Below are 20,816 nucleotides of genomic sequence, written 5' to 3' on the forward strand. Positions count from 1 at the left end.
TTATCGTATGCATACATTTTAAAGTGCTTGACAACTTAAAATTTAGTTACCTAATTAATCACTAAACACTCCTTAAATTTGAGAAATCATACGTGTTTCCCTCTTCTAAGTAAAAATTTTGAAAGAATTATACAAATACAATGCCACAACAGGCAAAATTCCCAACGAGGTGGCTGAGAAAAAGATGCCCATAAAAATATGGATGTCATATATTTCAAAAATACAGCAACCCAATTAAAAATGCAATTAATAAAAATTATAAACAATATATACACATGGTAAAATATTATACAATGCCCATAAAGAATACTTATGGTTGTCTTATTCTAAGTAAATGTAGGATAGCTTCTCGATTTACCCCAACATGTTTATTATATTTCTTTTTAAACGTGTCAATTGTGTTACAATTTACTACCTACGGGGGTAAGCTATTCCATTTATTAACAACCCTATTAGAGAAAAATTCCCTGCGACACCATAGCCTTGCATTGTCCCTCACCAATCAATACTTTTTTTTTTTTTCAAACCGAGCACAACTCAGGTCTATCGCCATAGGCAATTTACTACCTAGTGAGTTGTGCCGGAAGTGTAAGTGTGGGTGTACCTAACAGTCTGAGTGCGTATATAGTGTTGTGTATGATTTTTCAGTGCTGCCACCTATATCTCAGAAATGAAATGAGTGATGTGTAGTGACTGAATATTTGTACTGTTTGTAGGACTGTTGCTCTCTGTGGCGAGACTTTTTAATGGGGAGATCGGCTCGCATTTGCGCCTCGAAGTTGGGAACCACAGAAAAAACACCAATCGATACTGGTGTCCCCTTGTAAAAGGAGTCGATTGGCAGTGTACTAAAAGTTCGTGGTCCATCCTATCCATCCTATTGAAAATTTTGAACACTTCGATCATATCTCCTCAACACCTGCATTCATCCAATGTAAACATATTCAAAAGATGAAGTCTCTCTTCATAACTAAGACCCGTGTGCCAATAAGGACACGCGTAGCTCTTCTCTGCACCCCTTCAACCAAGTCTATGTCCCTCTGTAGGTATGGTCTCCAAAACCTTACAGCATACTCCAGTCCAGGACGAACTAAGCCTCAAAAAAGTGGAAGAATGACTTTAGGAGAACGCGAAGAGACCTTTTTGAAAATGAGACCAAGCATTCTATTCGCTTTTTTGACCACCGCTGAACAATGTTCAGAAAACCTAAGTCGTTCGTCAATGAGAATTCCCAAGTCGGTGACCCTAGTTGCATCCGGGATAGTGACACCATTCAACTCGTAAGAGAACCGTGGGTTGTTTGAACCAAAATGAGCAACCATGCACTTATCAACGCTAAACGTCATGCTCCATTCATTTGCCCATGCTGCAATCTTGTTTAAGTTGGTCTGGAGCAACTCCCTATTGCTTTGATTCCCAATTACCCCCATTAGCTTCACATCATCTGCGAATTTTCTAGTAATCCCATCGATACCCTGATCGAGTTTATCGATAAAAAGTGAAAAAAGTATGGGGCCAAGGACACTTCCTTCAGGAACTCCACTTGTGACGCCTGTCCAACCAGAGAATTCCCCGTTCACCATAACTCGTTGCGACCTATCTCTTAACCACGATTCTATCGAATTCAGCAAGTTACCCTCAATTCCAATCTTGTGTAAATGCTTCAAGAGTTGGACCCGATCGAATGCCTTCTGGAAATCAAGGTAAACAACATCTACATTTGTAGACTAATGATGATAATAGAACAGTAGAAAAAAAATATCCCTTTGCGTCAACTCTTAAAATATTCGTACAATCGTTGCTTTTTGCTGCATGTCTGCTGCATAGAAATTAAGAGTTCAAGATAGTAAATTTTCTCCCCAAGTACTTTGCTGCAACCCCCCCCCCTTCATTTAGATGCAGGAACCATCATAGATACAAAATGAGTTTTTCCAAGATTATTTTACCATATTTCTTCATCTATCAGCCATAGTGCTTATATTTTCGAAAACAATTTTTAAATTTAATAAACAACTTTCACTCTGTAATTAAGATTTTCTATCCATAATCCATAGAAGGAAATAGAATGAGACCAAATGTCCATTCAATATAAGATAATATAAACTTATTATAATGGGGTTTGATTGCACAAAATAAAAAATTCTAAATTTCTTTACTTTATTTTGAAACTCCAAAGACAATAAACTAAACACGTGAATATTTTTCTTAAATATTTTTATGAAACATTTTAGTGTGATTTCTACATTATATAGCAATGAAAGAAAAATGAAATTATAATTTAAATTAACATACTGAAATAACATAGTCTATTAAATAAATTAAAACAATTTTTTTGAGTTATAGGTTTAAATAAGAAACTAAATTTATTCAGGTTGTTTTAACATGGCAATTTTATGCTTATGGGCAAAGTTGAGGACTTGCAATTACAGCCGATTCAAAATGGTTAGACAAATACTGAAACTAGCATCAAAAACCAGGCAGCTCACACAAGAAAAGAGAGGCTTACTCGAGAAGAAAAAACATTAGATTCACTAAATATTCCTTACCCTCTACAATTTCTACATTAGGATTGTCTCCGGAAAAAGTGATAATATTACGTATGGATTCACGACTTTCACCTTCAACATTTTTAGCAGCCAAATGTACCTCGTACCATTTATGTGGTTCTGAAAAAAAAAATGGATACAGTGCAATACATACTTGCCCTCATACTGGCAAAAACATGAGTCAAAAAGATTTTTTATTGTCATTCGCCTTAAAATTGTGTTTTTTTCCTCAACTTACCTAAATTGTTAAGCAGATATTTTGAGATATTGCCTGGAATTAGTATAGGACCTTCTAATGGATTAGTTTGCTGACGATAAGATAACAAATACTCCCCAACAGGGTAGACATTTTCAGCAGGCATACTCCATTCAACTTCCAATGCAGTTGAATTTATAACAGTCAAATGTATAGTAGGTGACATTGGTACTGAAAAGATAAGATATTTATTACATCAATAAAATAATTTTATACAAGAAAAGCATAAAAATTTTGTTTCTATATGGTGTTTTAAACATTTTGAAAGAAACCTCAATGCAAATGATAGTAAACAAAGTAGGATATTTAAACAAATAAATGGTCACAATAAATCCATCATTATTGGTTGAAAAATATATGATATATATAATACAGGAATTGCCATCTCTTTCTATTTGAAGGATAACATAAAGGCCAGGACACACACATCCGCAACCGTGCCCAACACGTGTGTCGGCCGAGTGTAGGTCATCACTCGGTAAAAAAATTGCGCAATGCTTAGCAATGCAGCCATTCACACTTCTCAGCAACATCAGCCATTAGCTTGGTTTATATTTTTACGATGGCGGTGCAGTGTCGGGAGAGAGAGTATATATATATTTTTATAAAACAGGAGAGAGCGCATTTATTTTATTTCACTTCTCAATTTTCATCAATTGCAGAATTATTAACTCCATTTATTTCTTGATTTTAATCAATTCTGGAATTGTTAATTTCATTAATTCTGAATTTTCAATAATTCTAGAATTATTTTTTCCATTAATTCTAAATTTTAATCAATTCCGAAATTATTTCTTTTGTTAATTCTGAATTTTCATTGGTATTGGAATTATTTTTAAATTATTTTTACCCATCGATTCTAAAGTTTTCATTCATTTCAGAAATGGTTTTCCATATTAGTTCGACATTACCTCCATCAACTTTTGTGTTAATTCACATTTAATTGTGTGTTTAGTTTTTTTTTTGTATGGATATTTCTAAGCGTTCATGTATATTCTGTATGCCGATTCTCCCTTCCCTAAAAAATATACAAAATCTTGTTAAAGGAAGAGGGGGGTGTCCTAAACATTTTTCATGCCCCGAAATTGTTGAGACGCACCTGGCCCCACCTCTGTGGCCCTGGTGGAATATTAAAAAAACATACGGATAAACATTTTCACAACTTTGATGGGAAAAGAAAGTTTAAAATTATGTTTCAAACATATAATGAAATTTTGCTGGGGAGATTTTTGTCAAAATAATAATGTAAACTTGGAAAACTAATTGTGTTTCATTTCCAATGCTCCATAAATGAACCGTTTTGGTTTGAACATAAATTTAATAGAAAACGATTTGAAATATTTTTTTTATATGAAAATATGAGAAAACGTGATAACGTGAAAATATGATAACGTGGCCCTCTGAAGCATTTCATGTGGCAAGTGACAACAAAACAAAACAAACCTCTCAAGCACATTTCAAAATCACTTGAGCCACTAGCGGCACACATCCAGTTCACTTAAGTGGATCATGGTACATTTACAGATTATCCTATTGAGTGGTTGGTGGCACATTTCCAGATCTCTCAAGTGGCCCACGGCATGCTTGCAGATTACTTAAAAGACCCGTGACATTTTTTTAGATAATTTTAGAAGCTCAAGGCTCATTTCCAGATAATTCAAGAAGCCCGCAACATATTTCCAAAACAATGAAGTGGCCCGCACCTCCCAAAAAGTTGAGCACCCTTGTGGACAAAGGTGTTTCAGCGACTAGGACTTTGGCAATCAGTGCTTTAAATTATTATCAAATACTGGCAAGGTTTTATCATTGAATCAAGCCCCAACACACTAAATACCGCAATTATTATTGATTTTATCTCCATTTGCTATCTGCAGAGGAGCCAATTTTTTGTTTAGAAGATTCCCCCACGTACACACACAGAGTAAGATATGTACGCTGTTTCATACACCATCTGCCCTACAGATGATTATATTTATGATGACCATTAGCTCTGAATAAAAATGAGAGTATACGTGAAAAAGAGAGTACCACTCTTCCCCATAGATTGTTTTAATTTCTATATGACTTTTCTCCTCTCTCCCCTTTTATCACTCCGTAAATGATCTCTCTCCAAACTATAAACAAGAATGTATATAGTTAAATTAAGCAAATGTCCATTTCTTTATTTTCAGCTGTATTTAATGATCCTATAGTTTTTGCGGGTTCGCCACATAGGAAAAAAAATCAGGTGCAGATCAATCCAAAATAAAAATTTCTATGGAAAACACACACACAGAGACAGACAAAATATATATACATAGTGTATATATATATATGTACATACATACATACATAATTTACAGAAATATTTAGAACAATTATTAATTTATGCTAGGGCTATTATAGCCAAATCACTATTGCTAATTAATTTACTGAACATTTTTATTACATTGAACTGGCTGCATTAAAATCTTGAAGCAGAGGACACAGCTCTGTTAAGCTAACAGCCAGCATACGGGCAACACACAGAAAGTTGTGGTCTGAAGAGGGGCGAGCTGAGCCATGGCCAACTGACACCCCAGCTATAATCCTGGCACGGTGCTGATATGCGTGTCCAGACCTTAATGATCAGTAGCAGCATCCCAAGCAGCAACAACTTGATGGAAAATAAGATGAAAATAAACTTGCCTCTGTTTTCCAAACAGAGCCAGTATAAACACATAATTTGTGCATGCATGCATAAAGCTATGGTTATGCCCCCTTTCCGACAAAAATAAATGTGAAAATGTTCAATTTTTTTTTCCTCTCGTAATTATTTTGCACCCTTTCTGCATGTTCAGTTGCACACATTGCACATGCCTTATACTGGTCCTTTTAAGGCAATAAATATGTACACTAATGGGCAATGAAATTGGCACACGAAGACATGACATATACAAAAAGAAAACTGTAAATAGCTGCAGCACGTGTTTGTATGATAATAATGCAAATATGGATGCACCACACACTTTATGGAGACCTTGCAAGCATGAACTAGCAGCCTTATGAACTGGCATCCAGTTAGCTACCCATGAATGCAAAAAGCATCGGTTGACAGACAAGATTACTGCATGATTTGCTTGCCAAATAGATGCTCAAGACAACAATTTACACGCTGGTAGACTTCGAAAGGAGCCTTAACATAGAGCTGAAAAGCATCCCGAAAGCCCAGCAAGGGGGCATACACTTTGAAGGAGTCAGAAGAAGTAAAAATGTAATGGTACTCATGATCGGGGTAATAAAGTATAATTTTTGAAAATTCACCTTTGGCTGTGGCAGCGTCAGGCATTTCATACACTTCCCACAACCAGTCTCCATCCATCAGAGAAGGAAAACCGGCTCTTGTACCACTCATCACTCGGACATCATACTTCTTCTTCGGCAGTAAACCTTTAATTATAGAATAAACTTTGGTAAAAATTTTGAAAAATAAAAACTGGTGCATGCTTGTAAAACAAGCTGGTAAAAAAAAAGAGATAAAAGATTCTAGTTCAGATTATTTCTCCGTTTGGACAAAAAACCAGTCTTTATGGTATATTGAAGCTATTACTATTACACAAAAAAAAATCCTTGAGGTAAAAACACAGGAGGAGAATAAGAATATGTATGTTTATCAGAGTGATGGTTGTTATTTTCAAGACACTCAGTACAAACACCATACTGAGCCATGCCAAACAACAGTAATTTATTTGTATTACCATATATGTATAGCATAGTTCAGAACCAGGGTTGGACAGTTTTTTCAGAGCGAAAACAGCCGGCTGGAAGAAACTAGTTTTCTTTCAATAATTTATCATATAAGTTAGTATTTATGCTTTAGATATAGCAAATGTATATTTTTTATAACATTAAAAAATTGAGTAATTTAATTTCACTAATTTAATTATGTATGCAAATTAATAACTGCATCAGTCTTTCACAACAGAGTTGGACAGTTTCTTCCGCTTGGAAAAACCGGGTTAGACAGTTTTTTAAAGCGGAAGAAATCAGTTTTCAACTATCACATGTAAAATGGATTGAAATGAAATGAATGAACCAATTTAACTATCATATGTAAAATGAATTATAAAAATTATATCAGTCCTTTGACTAAGGTCACATTTTCATTAGACCCGGAAAAATTTTATTGAAAGTTTAAAATCCATTCATTTAATTTCAATCTAATTGACAAAATTTCTAACTTTTTTAAGTACCAAAAAAATTAAACATTAGTCATTTATTAACCCTTACAGCGGCAATCACAAGATATCTCGTCAAACTTGATCTGCTTTATTTCAGTCACCCCAAAATATCTCAGGTTCTTAACATGCTTTTATTTCTAATGTGGCAGGTATAATGCAGATTAGGAAAATTTTAAAAAACGTTAAACAGCACTGATCTCTTTCATACTATTGAATACCTTTTACTGCTATTACAAGAGGATTTTATCAACTATAAATGTTAACATAGTATCCATTTTGAAAGTATTTATTAGTTGTACTTTTAAATAAAAAGTCATTTATTTAAGTATAAACTTTAAATTATTTTTATTGACAAGAAATATAACAATTTTAAAATTAATTCACTTCATAAGTGCAACATGGTGTAACGAAACCTTTTTTTTTGTTATGAAAGCCATTAGACTGTTTCCAAGTTGAGTGGGTAAACTTAAAAATATATATATATATAATTCAAAGAAAGATATTTTTTGGATATTATGCTGAGGTGAACTCAGAAAGAAAAGTCATCTTGTCTTTGCCAGGATTCGAACCCAGGCCCTCTTGCATACCAGGCAAGCATGCTACCATTTACACCACTGAATGAATGAACGCCAGAACTTTGCCACTGGGCTTATCCCGTTGCCGAGATCTCTTCCAGCCCAGCTTCATGGCAGAGTCTGGAACACTTTATTTTGTGTCAAAAAAAAAATAAAAAAAATTTACCATTTACACAACTGGAGACACAACCCTGCCTTCCTTATTTCACGCACTGTAGCGTGAGGCACTGAAGTAGAGACATTAGTAGCCTCTCTTACCTTCAAGAAATGCCCCCTTCCAGGTGGGATAGTTTAGAGCGAGATAGATGGCTTTTTCTCAGCCCAAGATATCAGGAAAACAGATATTTTCTGGATGTTATGCAAGAGGGCCTAGGTTCGAGTCCCGGCGGAGACAAAATGACTTTTCTTTCCGAGTTCAACTCAGTATAATATCCAGAAAATATGTTTCCCTGATACCTTGGGCTGAGAAAAAGCATCTCTCTCTCTCTCTCTCTCTCTAAACCGTCCCACCCACCTGGGGGCTATTTCCTAAAGGTTTTTGCAAGTTTGGGCATCACGGTTTTGACTATAAAAACATAAACGGGGAAAGTAAACCAACTAGATAAATATGCCTTTCCTTTCCCTTTCATTTTTAACCTTTTTTGCTGAAATATGTATATAGATATATCTCTCAAACATATAACTGTTTATGTATACACAATGTTGATTATATAACAAAATTTTTCACTTAGTGGAATGCAGCAGTTTCTGCAACTGGGGTTTTCATTGCACTACACAATCTCCAATAAAATTACAGACTGCTTCTGCTAAACCAGGCATGCAACTCATCCATATTCCTATGCAGAACTTCTAACAAATTGGTACATGTTGGAATGTGTTTGTATGTGTTGTGAACCTAACGTAAAGTTTGTTTCTGTGTAATAATTATGTGTAGTGCTGCTATCTCCCATCATCTTTCCTAACCATGAGTGAAGTGTAATGATCAAGATTTTACCATTGCAGGCCTGTTGCTCTTTGTGGTGAGACAAGTGCAATACTATAAAAATGGTATAAATGTAAAATAACATTTATTAACTTGCAAATTGAAATTGCAATGATAAAAAATTTATAGATAACTTTCATCAAAACTTCATATAAATGCAGAAGTTGTACAACTGAAACTTAATTTTAAATTTTTAAAACGCCCCTATATTCTCAAAAATTCAATGTTTTATTTCATTTTTTGGATTCTGCTTAAAAAAGTTTCTGAATGTAAAGAAAAAATCATGAAATTATATTTCTCAAACATTTAACAGTGATCATGTCATTACAAACAGAGAATTCGCCACACCCAGATAACAACAGAGCACCACAGCCAAAGGAAATTCTACTGGAAATGAAAGAACTGATATATGGCGCATATATATGTTTTTCTTTCTTGCAGACCTGTACCATTTGAAACATCTGAATAAGTTTCTTAATGCTTCAGGAATGATGTTGAAAACAGTACCGACATACGAGAATAATTTGGAAGAGACTAATATGGTTACCTATAAAAAAAATTTCATTCTTTTGCTCTGGGCTCACTATAAACAAATCACTTTGATGCCCACTTTAAAGTGATTGTTAGCCTACTGAAAGCTTATGTTTTCTTTTCTGTTTAAAATATAAATAACCTCCAAATTGGAAGCTTTTGCCATGATAATGTTTATAAAAGAAGATTTCAAATTGCATATTTATACCACCAACAAAAAACAAATATTATTTGATAGAAATGAATTTCTATCATATAATATCAAATAATATTTGTTTTTTAAATAGAAATGAATTTCTATCATATATTATTATATGATAGAAATGAAACTTTTACTAAAATTTGGAATTAAAGTTGAAATGAAAACACCACTAAGTTCCGCAATGAATAAATGAAATACTTTAACATAAAAATTGACAGAGAATAATTGAGGCATCAATTATTCACCACATCATCCTGTAATAGTAGTCATATGAAAAGGCTTCTACCGTATATTCAACTATAAAGAGAGAGAAAACGAATGAATAGGAATTGAAATAATAAAAGAATAAATTCTAACCTGTTATGGTGTATTCTTGCACTGCAGCAGGTACATCAATCACATTATACGATGCTTGGCGATGTTTCCTATAATGAATACGGTGGCCAGAAATGATACCCCTTGTTTTCTCTGGAGGAAGCTCACTCCATTGTACATGAAGTGTTGTAGGACTGCGACTGGTCAGAGTAACAGTGGGTGCAATAACAGGAACTAATACAAAACAAATCATTAAAAATGAATTTCCTACAATATTGATGAAAAAAATACAAAGCTGAGTGGAATTAACATTTTTATTCTTCCTAAACAGAGAATATATCTACTAGGCAATTCAAAAGTCTGGAAAAACTTTAAAATTCAATAATTCGTCAACTGATGAAGCTAAAAGATTGTTTGCACAGAAATGGTAACTACGATGTTGGATTTAGTGTTAAAAATAAAAATATGTGAGATTAGTTCATTTTTTCACTAACAAATGGCACTGTCTGGTTGCAGATATAAGATTACGCAGGCGGTTAAAAAAATGAAGCTCTGGCTGGGAATTACATTCTTAAGTAGACAGTGGAAGTCATTTTATCTCACTCATATAGAAATGTTGCCATTAATCAAGAAAGCCTTCTTAGTTAAACTTTATTACAAAAATGATCAAAGTGCATTGCTGACATATCGACTCATGCATAGAATATGAGATGGTAAAAGACCTACGAGGTGTTCTGCAGTCTTAAAAAGGGTACAAAAATTTGAATCCACAGATCCTTTAGAGACATGTCCAAGAAGTGACCAGCCCTCAACATTCACTGTTGTTGCCCAGCAAGTAGACCAGACAGTGCAATTAATGTCAGTGGTCTCCGTGCATAGGAATTGCAATGCTTGTGAAGCTTCCCAACAGACTGGTATTTTTTACAGCAGCGTTTAGAGATCAATGAGAGGTCAATCAGCCGTATCGATGCCTGTCGAAGTAATCTTCATCTCCGATCTATTGCCGCTCCTGTGTGGACTTCACTTCTAGGTGACGAAGTTTTGATCGTATAGTTGACAGATCTTCTCGACGTCCAGAAATGAGAGGGTCATTCCATTTCAAAATTTCAAATCACCCGGCAAAATGACACCCAGTCTCAGATTTCAATTATTTTTTTTTTATTTGTTGCTTTTACGATCCTTATTAACCGTGTGAAATATTATTTGCATATCTCTAAAACTTTTTGAGAAAAAAATGTTGAAATTTATCAAAAAATGATGCAGATGACTTTTCCAAGGCTCGATTTTTTAAGCTGCATTATTTGAGAAAAAAGAAATCATAACTTTTTCAATTTTCAATATATTCAAGTAAAATTTTCATTAAAGTGTTCACAAAAACATACAGAATATGAATAAAAATAATTCATACACTTACATTTGAAATTTACATGCAAAAAAATATGTAAACTTTGTTTTTGTGGAATTTTTAGTTGGAAAAAATACAATGTTTCTAACGTATTTTTAGACCAGAGGCACAGCAGTTACAAAAACAAGTTTTATTTTAAATTTTTCCTAAATATATGAAGTAAAATACTGGAGAAAAAAATAATGGTTTTTTGACCGTTAATATAGCTATTCTGGCTCGCAACACAAAATTCATTGAAATAAGACTGTGTGTGTGTATCGCTTCAATTTCAAATCATTCAACTAGATACTGAAATGCAACCCGTCATTTCGGATTCCAATTCTTTGTTTATTACTGCTACCATCGTTATTGACCATGCAAAATTTCATGTACATATCTCAAAAACGTTTTGAGAAAAAATGTGTTTTCTAACCTCACAAATGACGTCTCTTAGGCTAACCCCATTCAAGCAATATTATTTGTGAAAATATATCATAACTGCAGATTTTCAATACATTCAAATGAAATTTCCACTAAAATGCTCACAAAAAGCTGTAGATTATGACTAGGAAAGAAAATTTAAACCTTTGCATTAAAAAAAATTAGATTGCAAAAAAATCATTGAAATCTGAGACTGGGTGTCATGGCTGGGTGATTTGACATGGAATGACTCGAGAGCGAACCATCTTTTTGAACTTTTGTTGTTAAAAATAGAACACTAACCAAGATTTGATAATCAAGTTAAAAAAAAATGCTAACTGTTTATGATCTAGCCTCAAAATAATCAAATAAATGTCTTAACTGAAGATGTGTTGTGAATTCATTGTTGCCATCTGTGGTGTGAAATCTCTATTGGGATAACTTAATAAATTAATTGAACCGGGAATGCAACAGCTAGATTAAATGAACTGTTGCACAGTGCCATCTGTTAGTCAAAAAACTAACTAATTTTGCATTTTTATTTTTTGACAATGAATCCGGCTCATAGCCATCCTTTCTGTGCAAACAGAATATTTTTAGCTCCATTCGTTCATGAATTATTGAATTTTAACGTTTTATCTGACTCTTTGATCACCCGGTATACAATGATTAGGTAATTACATCAAACACTATCACACATTGATACTCTTTTCATGCATCAGTTTAAATAACAATTGTGATTGCTAATTTTATTAGTTCAGCACAATGACAGCTTCAAATGTATAAATCAACCCATTTGTTCAATATAGTCATTTCTATTTGTTCACAGGAAAAAACTCTTCTAACAACACATCTCAGCTAAATTTGAATTCATTCCAGTTATTCAGCAATCTTAAATTTCATTTGTCAATCTGAGACCAACAAAGAAAATAAATTATACTTTTTACACATAATAAAACAGTTTTCTCAGTTTTACAACAGCTGCCTACCATCATGAAGAGACAAAGTTTGCAGTAATGTGTAGTAGATACGGAGCAGTCAATCTTTTTCAAATACTAATGAGGTTGTTTGGGCATCCTCCATGGCCAGAGCTAGAGAAAGTGTGGTTTAAAAGGCAGGTAAGGGATGAAATTGCACTCCAAAAGTTGAAGGAACTCGTGAAATACTTAGAAGAAAACATTGATCAGCTCCACACGAAATTAGACTACCTGGTCCAACAAAACCTGACACCTTCAGAAATAAGAAGTGAAAGAATAAGCCATAGGAGAGAAAGGACAATCAATGACTCAGAACTGGAGAGAAGAATGGAGCTAGACAGCAAAAAAGAGGAACAAAGATATGGAGAGCCAGGAGATTCCGACTTGGATTTCCAATAGTGTACTGAAAACAAAGTACCTTTGACTGAAAAGCATATAACCACACTGAATGAGGCATCTGCTACGGTTGAGTAACATTGAAGGGAAAAAATTTGCCTCTAATTATTCCAATTCATTATCATTATTTTTGCACTAACCCCTCACTAACAACTAAAAAGATGGCTTCCAAGCACTAAAACATCACAAACTTTAAAATTAAATATCTCGCTTGCTTTCTGTCGCAGTGATGAAACCTGTTTTGCTTGTTATATTACTGCAAGGACAATCTTTTTGAGATATAATTATAGGTCCTGGGGAAATAAAAATAAAAAATGAAATTTTGTTTTGTAATTTGTTTATTTAAAATGTACTATATTTGAAATATTCACTTCATTAAAACAGAGTACCCAGACTTAGGACTTGAAGATACACGTACAGTTAAAAAAATAAGAGTTAGGACTTGTGGACCATAAACATTACTACTAAACTGCAAATGCACCTTGTAAACATTCCTCTGAGGAGCTTCTAAAGAATCTGTGCATGCAGGGATGTGCCTTGTATGTGTTGTGTACTGAAGATGAAGTTGGTTTCTACAAAATGTCTGTTATGTGTTCAAGAAATGCTGTCACCTGCCTTCCAATTTCAGAAGAAAATAACCCCAGCAGTTTATTTTGCCCCTTCATGTTATAATGTTGTAGGACTATTCCTATCTGTGGAGACACTTTTTTAAATGGGAAATCAGCTTGCATTGTGTCTTGAAGTGGGAAAACCAATTTCAGCCAACAGGACTGTAAAGTTATTGAAGCATTTCCTGCAACTGGAACTGATTTTGAAAGTGTGAATGACAAAACAGTGAATAGTACCAGAGAGACCACTATACCATCTGTTATGATCAAACCTGGATCCCAGAGATGGGAGTTAACCATAATGTACATGTGACCACATGGCGACCATAACTGCTGGTGTATGCGAGGTAAACCCCTGCCCCCCACTCCCCGAGAAAATTCTGCATATACTCATAACCATAATATATATATCTGAGCAATAGTTACAGTAGATTAAATAAGAAAACTCACCATCTTCACCAGTCATTTGTGTTACTGTTTCTGATTGCTCACTTGCACTCTTACCATTGTATGCACGTACATAAAAGGTGTAATTAGTGAAAGGCTTCAGTTTTCCAATCACTTGGCTAGTATTTACTGCAACAGTTTGTAGCTCGAGACCACCTTACAATAAAAAAAAGTGCACGATTAAGCCTAACCTAACAATTTCTTTTTTACTAATCTAAAATTAAGATGATAGAGTATTTTTAATTGTGTTTCAATATTTTTCACCAAATGACTCTGATGCTTTATAATATTTTTGGATTTTTTATATATCAACTTTTTATATTTCTTAAAATCACACTCTACATCAAATAAAATATGCTAAACACAGAAACAGTGCAGAATCATTTCTAGTCAAGTCTCACATAGAACATAAATAATTTTTCACCAAGATAATTTTGTGCCATAAAATAATTGTTACAGAAAGGCATTAAAAGATCAATGGCCTTCAAAACGGCACTTGTTACAATAAGCTTGACCACCATTGTGCCGATATTCTTGTTTAGAGAAATCGGTGTGGCATTTATTTCCATGTTTCAAGCAATTTCTTCTTTTACTAATCTAAAATTAAGATTGGCACAGAGCCTTTTTAATTTTGTTTCAAAATTCTTCACCAAATGAGGGAAGCATTAAAATATTTGTATGCGTGTGTTTTTTGTTTTGTTTTTTTACACAATAGTGAACTCCATATTTATATTATTTTGGTATTTTTTCAATAATAATATATTCAGTAATAATATATCTTGACACGAAAATTTATATTTTTAATCTTGTTTTTTATTAATTTCTTCCAGCTACCATTGTTTCAATTTTGCATTTTTATCTACAGTAAGCCACTTGTAATAGATAAATTTTAAAATACAGAATAAATACAATGAAAGTGTAGGGTAAATATTCTAACTTACCTGAAGTAGGAAGGTAATGCACTGTATAAGCTTGTATAGCTAAGCCACTTGGTGAAACTGCTGGGTCCCATGAAAGTTGAACAGCAGTGCTTGATACAGTTCGTGCTTTCAAGTTTCCAGGTGGCTTTGGTTGATTTTCTATAATTTGAGTAAGAAGAAATGAACTGAAATGAATATTCTGATTCACTGAGATCTTAAAAATAGAAAAAAATTAAGGTCATTGTAAAAAGCAAATTTTCTCCTTTCAGATATGAAAATTTCTAGCTAGTCTAAATGATTTCGAAAAGAAAAAAAAATAATATATATATTTCTTCAAAGTCAAAAATTTTAAATTCTTAACTCAAACTATGATTGTTTTTCAAGACATTAGCAGCTATACTTGATATTTCCAACTATTTTTGTTCAAAAAAGCTTACAAGGAAAGGGTCCAAAAGTGACGTTTTCAAAATGTTTTGAAAAAATTATCACTGATTCATCTAAATATACACAAAAATATAATACAGCACAGAAAAAAAGAAAAAATTAGTGATTTTGTTTTTTTATAGTGTGTGTAAAGAAAGTGAAATTTTTTTTTTCTGTAGGTATCGATAAGAAGCATGAGGGGCAATGAATGGCCAACTGTTGTCATTTTTATATATAATAATTTTTTCCAGCTTTAATAATTGCACTCTGCTGCTAATATTTTTGTTTTTATGGGTTTTGGGGTGAGATGAATTACTTAAATTTTTCCATAATTTTTTGAGGACGACACCTTGGGACCCTTTAGTCTTACTTTTATTGGTCATCTTGTGTTTGTCCTATATAACCACATATGCAAAAGTATGTTTTTAATCATATTATATACTTATTGTGTTCAAAACATTATCCAAAAGCATTCATTTAGGTTTTGATGATTTTTGACAGTTTAAACAAGTTTTTGTGTTTGTCATGTCAAAACCCTAACTCTGACATTAATATTATGTTAAACATCAAGAGTTAGAAATCCCAGTATAGTTTCTCATTGCTGAGAAAGGGAATTATGATTTCAAAAATTCGATCAGCTCTAAATTTTGTTAAAAGTAGAGAAACTCCTGTTTTGATACATATTTCATCATTATTTATTATTTTAGATTAACATTATGAAGATGATTCACAATGATAATCTCAAAAAATCCTATCTAGATCATCATTATGAAGGAACAACCATGCTTATAAACCAGGATTGGGTTTTTGATATGACAAGCATCAAAAACTGGTTCAAACTGTCAAAAACCTAAATGAATGCCTTTTGATAACGTTTTGAACACAATATATATATAACCTGATGAAAAACTTACTTTTTTGCATATTACAATGTTTTATTTTCAAACATTAATTTATTACAATAATTAAAACAAAATGTTAATTAAAATTTACAATTTTGAATTTTTCAACATAAGAGTCTAGAACATATAAAATATAATTTTATGGTTTACTTATCTAAGCTTATCTAAACTTGTGTTCAATTTGCTAAGCGGAATAGAGCTGCTTATTCAAAATATGTATGATAGGGCATCAGAGTTAGGTTTTAGACTTCAGAAACTAAATCAGTATTAAAACAGTCAAAACTTATTGCCAATCTGTCAAATAGTTTTTGTAACCTGATATACAAATTAAATAACAAAACACTTACTTTTATGTAGATTAAAGGTCTTTATATTCAGAATTATAATTACCGAGGAAAAATACCTATTTTTATATTTTAAATTTTCTGATCCACCCAAAATTTTATTCCATATAAAAATTCTCATGAAGCATCTGCTAATACACTAATTAAACTCATTTATTTTCCCCTAAAAATTTCTTAGCCCAGTGTGTAGAAATTCACAGAGTTTTAAAGAGTATTTTCAACCAAAGCAAAGTTGATAGGATGTGATACCTAAAGCATTTTTTTGCATGTTTGAATACAGCTTCAATTGTAAAACCATTGCATTATAAATGCTAGTAAATATACCACATAATAGTGCAAAAGTAAGAATAACTAAGTTTGACTAAGGATAAGTTACAGGAGTTTCTAAAGCATTATATACAAGCTAGCATTGTCAAATTAAATGACATTTTAGTCCTACAATTTAGAATTTTGATCTCCAGACATATTTCAATGTTATGCACAATAAGAGCATCATTTTAAGTATCAGTGTATAATAAAGTGTATAATATCGTATATAATAACAGAAATCACCATTACATATATGATGTAATAAACCTTTTTTTGAAACACTTATCTGTTGTAAAAAGAGTACAGCAGATGGTTTATATCAAAGTACATATATAAGCAGTTGAAGAAATTTTGGAAGGTCAAGAATCATTTTGAATCAGAGAATGTCAAATCATTTCATAGTTTTCCCTTTCAAATTGTATATTTTATAAGAAAAAAAAAACATATATATTTTGTGCAAAATAATTCTATAGAGAGTATAAAATTATTTTATAATCATATTAAATATTTATTTCTTGTATAACATAGTCACTTTAAACATTACATACAATTAATGTGCGTATTTCCAATGGGAATTTTTATATTGAAAAGAAATATTTGAGGTTTTTGACATGACAGTTTAAACCGTCAAAAACTGCCATGTTTCAAAAACCTGCCAATCCTGTTATAAGCAAGTAATTGGTAAATGATATCCCCGCCATCTATTCCAACACCATAGCATCGATAAACTATGAGAGAAGAATAATCTTTTAAAAGTTTGAAATGACCTAACCAGCAAATCGTGCTATCACACTGGCTACTACAACAATTATAGCAAAATCGCCTTTTCAGAAATTACCTAGTAGTTGAAATCATAAACAGGGCTCACCTTCAAATTTCAACTTATAGTTACTAAATTCTCCTAAGAAGCATAAGTTTTTTAATCACTTTTATTGATCAAAACTTTATTGAAGTGTTAAACTACTACTTTTATTCCAAAATTACCAGTAGAAATAAGAAAAAACATATTATATTTACTAGACTAACAATGCTATAAAGAAAAAAAAAAAGAATGCATATACCTTCTAGATAATATCAATCCTTCCAAAAAACCTCTAAAAGTTTCATTAAACAAAAACTGAAATATATAATGATGGAAAAGTTTTATAAATCACCTGAAGGAGTGACTTGAAGTCTTGCAGCAACAGATGTTACCCCTACACTATTTGATGCAACACATTGATATATACCAGAATCCTGATTTACTGCCTGGGATATAACTAAGACATTCCCAGCTTTTAGCTTGATTCGGCCATTTATGAACAATGGTTCTCCATTCTTCAACCACTCTACAGATGGAGTAGGATTTCCTTTCACAGAGCATTCAAATCTCAATGTTTGTGCAGGAGGTTTCATATGACTTTCCGGAATGTTTATAAACATGGGTGGTTCTGAAAATTCAATAAAACTTTAGAATCCAGCCTAATACAAACATAATGCTTCAGTATATTTATTTCATCATACTGAATTTTTCATTTAACCTAATCACCAACAAAAACTGAAGAATTGAAAACATTTATTTCAAATTCAAGAATTTATCAATACAGCTGAACCTCTTTAACACAAAACTGAAAGAACCATGACACTTATTTTGTGTTAACTGAATTTTATGTAATGAAATAAATAAAAAAAAGGAAAAATGAAAAAGAATTATATTATATTGAATATGGCACATCAGAAATATAATGAAATTATTGGAAGATTATGAGAATCAGGTCCCAAAACTTTTCTATCAGGACCAAAACATGGTAAACTTTTCAGTCCTTTGGGGTCACAAAGTGTCTGTGTTATTGTAATGTTACTTTTTGTGGAGTTTTATTGTTTTGTTTTTCTCAGTTTGATTGTATGTTTTATATGTTGTGTTCAGTCCAATAATAATAATAAAAAAATCAACTCAACAAAAAAAATTAACTCCCAATCAAGTCAACTCTTGAAGCCATTACATGAGATTGGGAACAACTTTTTGAATTGGATAGAATTGTGGTTGCAAGATAGGTCACAGTGGGTTATGGTGAATGAAGAATTTTCTGATTCCACAGGTGTTAGGAGTGGAGTCCCTCACGGAAGTGTCCTTGATCCAATGTTTTTCCCCTTTTTATCAATAAGCTTGATCAGTAAGTGATGGGATTGTTAGCAAATTCACAGATGATGTGAAGCTTATGGGGGTAGTCTGGAATCAAAGAGAAAGGGAGAAGCTCCAGACAAACTTGAATATGATTGCAGCATGGGCTAATGATTGGAGCATGACATTCAGTGCTGATAAGTGCACGTGGTCACTCATTTTGGTTCGAACAACCCACATTTCACATACAAGTTGAATGGTGGTGTCATTCAAGATGTAACTAGGATAACTGATTTGGGAATCCTCATTGACGAGCAGTTTAGGTTTTCTAAACATTGTACAGTGGTGGTCAAAATACCCCCCCCCCCCATGAAGCAACTTTCCGAGGTCGCACAGTCTCTTAATAATTCATGAATATTCAATGTAATCCCAACCTGCATATACCCTTGTGAGCAGTACATACGAACGTCTAGCAACCCTAGACCCCTCCTCATACCTGTTTTCTTAGTATCAGAGCTCCTATGGCACCTATGACGAAACATTCTTTTCAACACAAAGTTCTGCGAGATCGACCATGAACCACTCGAAACCTGTTTTTAGCTCGTAGCATGGGGCGATTGTGACAGAAAACAGGTTTTTGCAAGTTTGGGCATCAAGTAGAGCAGCGGGTTTAGACGTGGCTTTACAGATTGCCTTCTGTGTACACACAAAACAGATCGGCTTTGAGTTTGTCTTCTCCCAAAACTCTCTCACATGTGCATACAAATCCATAGTTATGGTAAAGATTGACGCAATTTAAAGAAATAAAATAAGTAAAACATAGCAAGAAACTCAAAGACTCGATTTTTTTAAAACCAATTTTTGTAGTATTGAGAGTATCTCCTCTGTAGTTTATTGCAGCAATCCATAGCAGTTGGCAACTCTGCAACCATAATTGTTTATGAGCAGTATATTTATATTTCATCATACTTATTGGATTTTTATTGCTCTCATTGGGTTGCTGTATTTTTGATATAGTTTAGAAATATATTCAACATCCATATTTTTTATGGCCATCTTTTTTCAGTCGTTGGGCATTTTTTCTGTGGCAGCCTGTGTCTTTGTAAATCTAAAAAAAAAAATTTCATTTTTGAAAAATCTGAAGTTCTCATCAATCTCGACTACAGACCTTTCTAATCATTTAAAAACTTTCTGAATTAACATTTGTCTATGATTTTTGGATACCTAAAAATAAATTTTGTATGAATGGTTGAATGATGATAGGCAGTATAAATATGATAAAATAGTTCAAACATCTTTCATACCATAACCAATAGACATCAATGAAATATACTTTTTGTAGTAAGTTATAGAGAAATAATGCAATATATCTTTTTTTGTACCGTGTTTTTATTCAGTAAGAATAAATAACTGAGGTCAAAGTGTCAACTTAAAAAATTTAAGAATTTTTTACAAGATGTTTGTGTCCCCTGAAATTCAATAACAGTAACAAAGAAGGAAAACATTTAATCAACCCAAATTTAATAAATAATTAATAATAATAATTTTTCATAAGCAATCAATTTTAACTAACCGTATACTGTAAATGATGTTCTCTGAGATTCTGTAACAGTTTGCCCACTGTCAGGATCAATGGTTTCGACCATACACACATAAACTCCACTGTCCTCTGACTTCACATTAAGAAATAAAAGATTACTAGCTCCAAGAACTGTGACTCGCTCTCTATTGATTTCCAATCCATCTGAAATGAATAAATGAATGAACAATGAAAATGAATCGACCACAGCAAAACCCTTTACTGATGAAATCTGAATATTAATGAATTTATAATTGTTATGAATCAAAATATATGAATAAATTAAAACATTTACACTATCAAAAATAAATAATGAAAAAATGTTATGTTGGAAAATTTTGTTGGGATAATATAATGGGTTATTATCTAGTGTGTGGATTACTAGTGTTTCATGTAATAA

General features: G+C 32.6%; 1 protein-coding gene across 1 annotated transcript in view; it reads right to left on the bottom strand.

Annotated features, from left to right (window-relative positions):
* LOC149072177 (protogenin-like) overlaps positions 1-20,816 on the bottom strand; it is a 79,028-nt gene that overhangs the window by 20,469 nt on the left and 37,743 nt on the right. The window contains exons 7-14 of the mRNA XM_089247394.1: positions 20,411-20,581; positions 17,891-18,166; positions 14,780-14,917; positions 13,842-13,994; positions 9,649-9,840; positions 6,085-6,210; positions 2,785-2,973; positions 2,547-2,666 (exon numbers count right to left, since the gene is read on the bottom strand). Of these exons, the coding sequence (XP_089103520.1) occupies positions 2,547-2,666; positions 2,785-2,973; positions 6,085-6,210; positions 9,649-9,840; positions 13,842-13,994; positions 14,780-14,917; positions 17,891-18,166; positions 20,411-20,581 (1,365 nt within the window). The remainder of the gene's footprint in view (positions 1-2,546; positions 2,667-2,784; positions 2,974-6,084; positions 6,211-9,648; positions 9,841-13,841; positions 13,995-14,779; positions 14,918-17,890; positions 18,167-20,410; positions 20,582-20,816) is intronic.

This window comes from Pholcus phalangioides, unplaced genomic scaffold (assembly GCF_987345545.1).
Source record: "Pholcus phalangioides strain wild (caught in Gottingen) unplaced genomic scaffold, Ppha-v1.0 ptg000017l_1, whole genome shotgun sequence".
NCBI lineage: Eukaryota > Metazoa > Arthropoda > Arachnida > Araneae > Pholcidae > Pholcus > Pholcus phalangioides.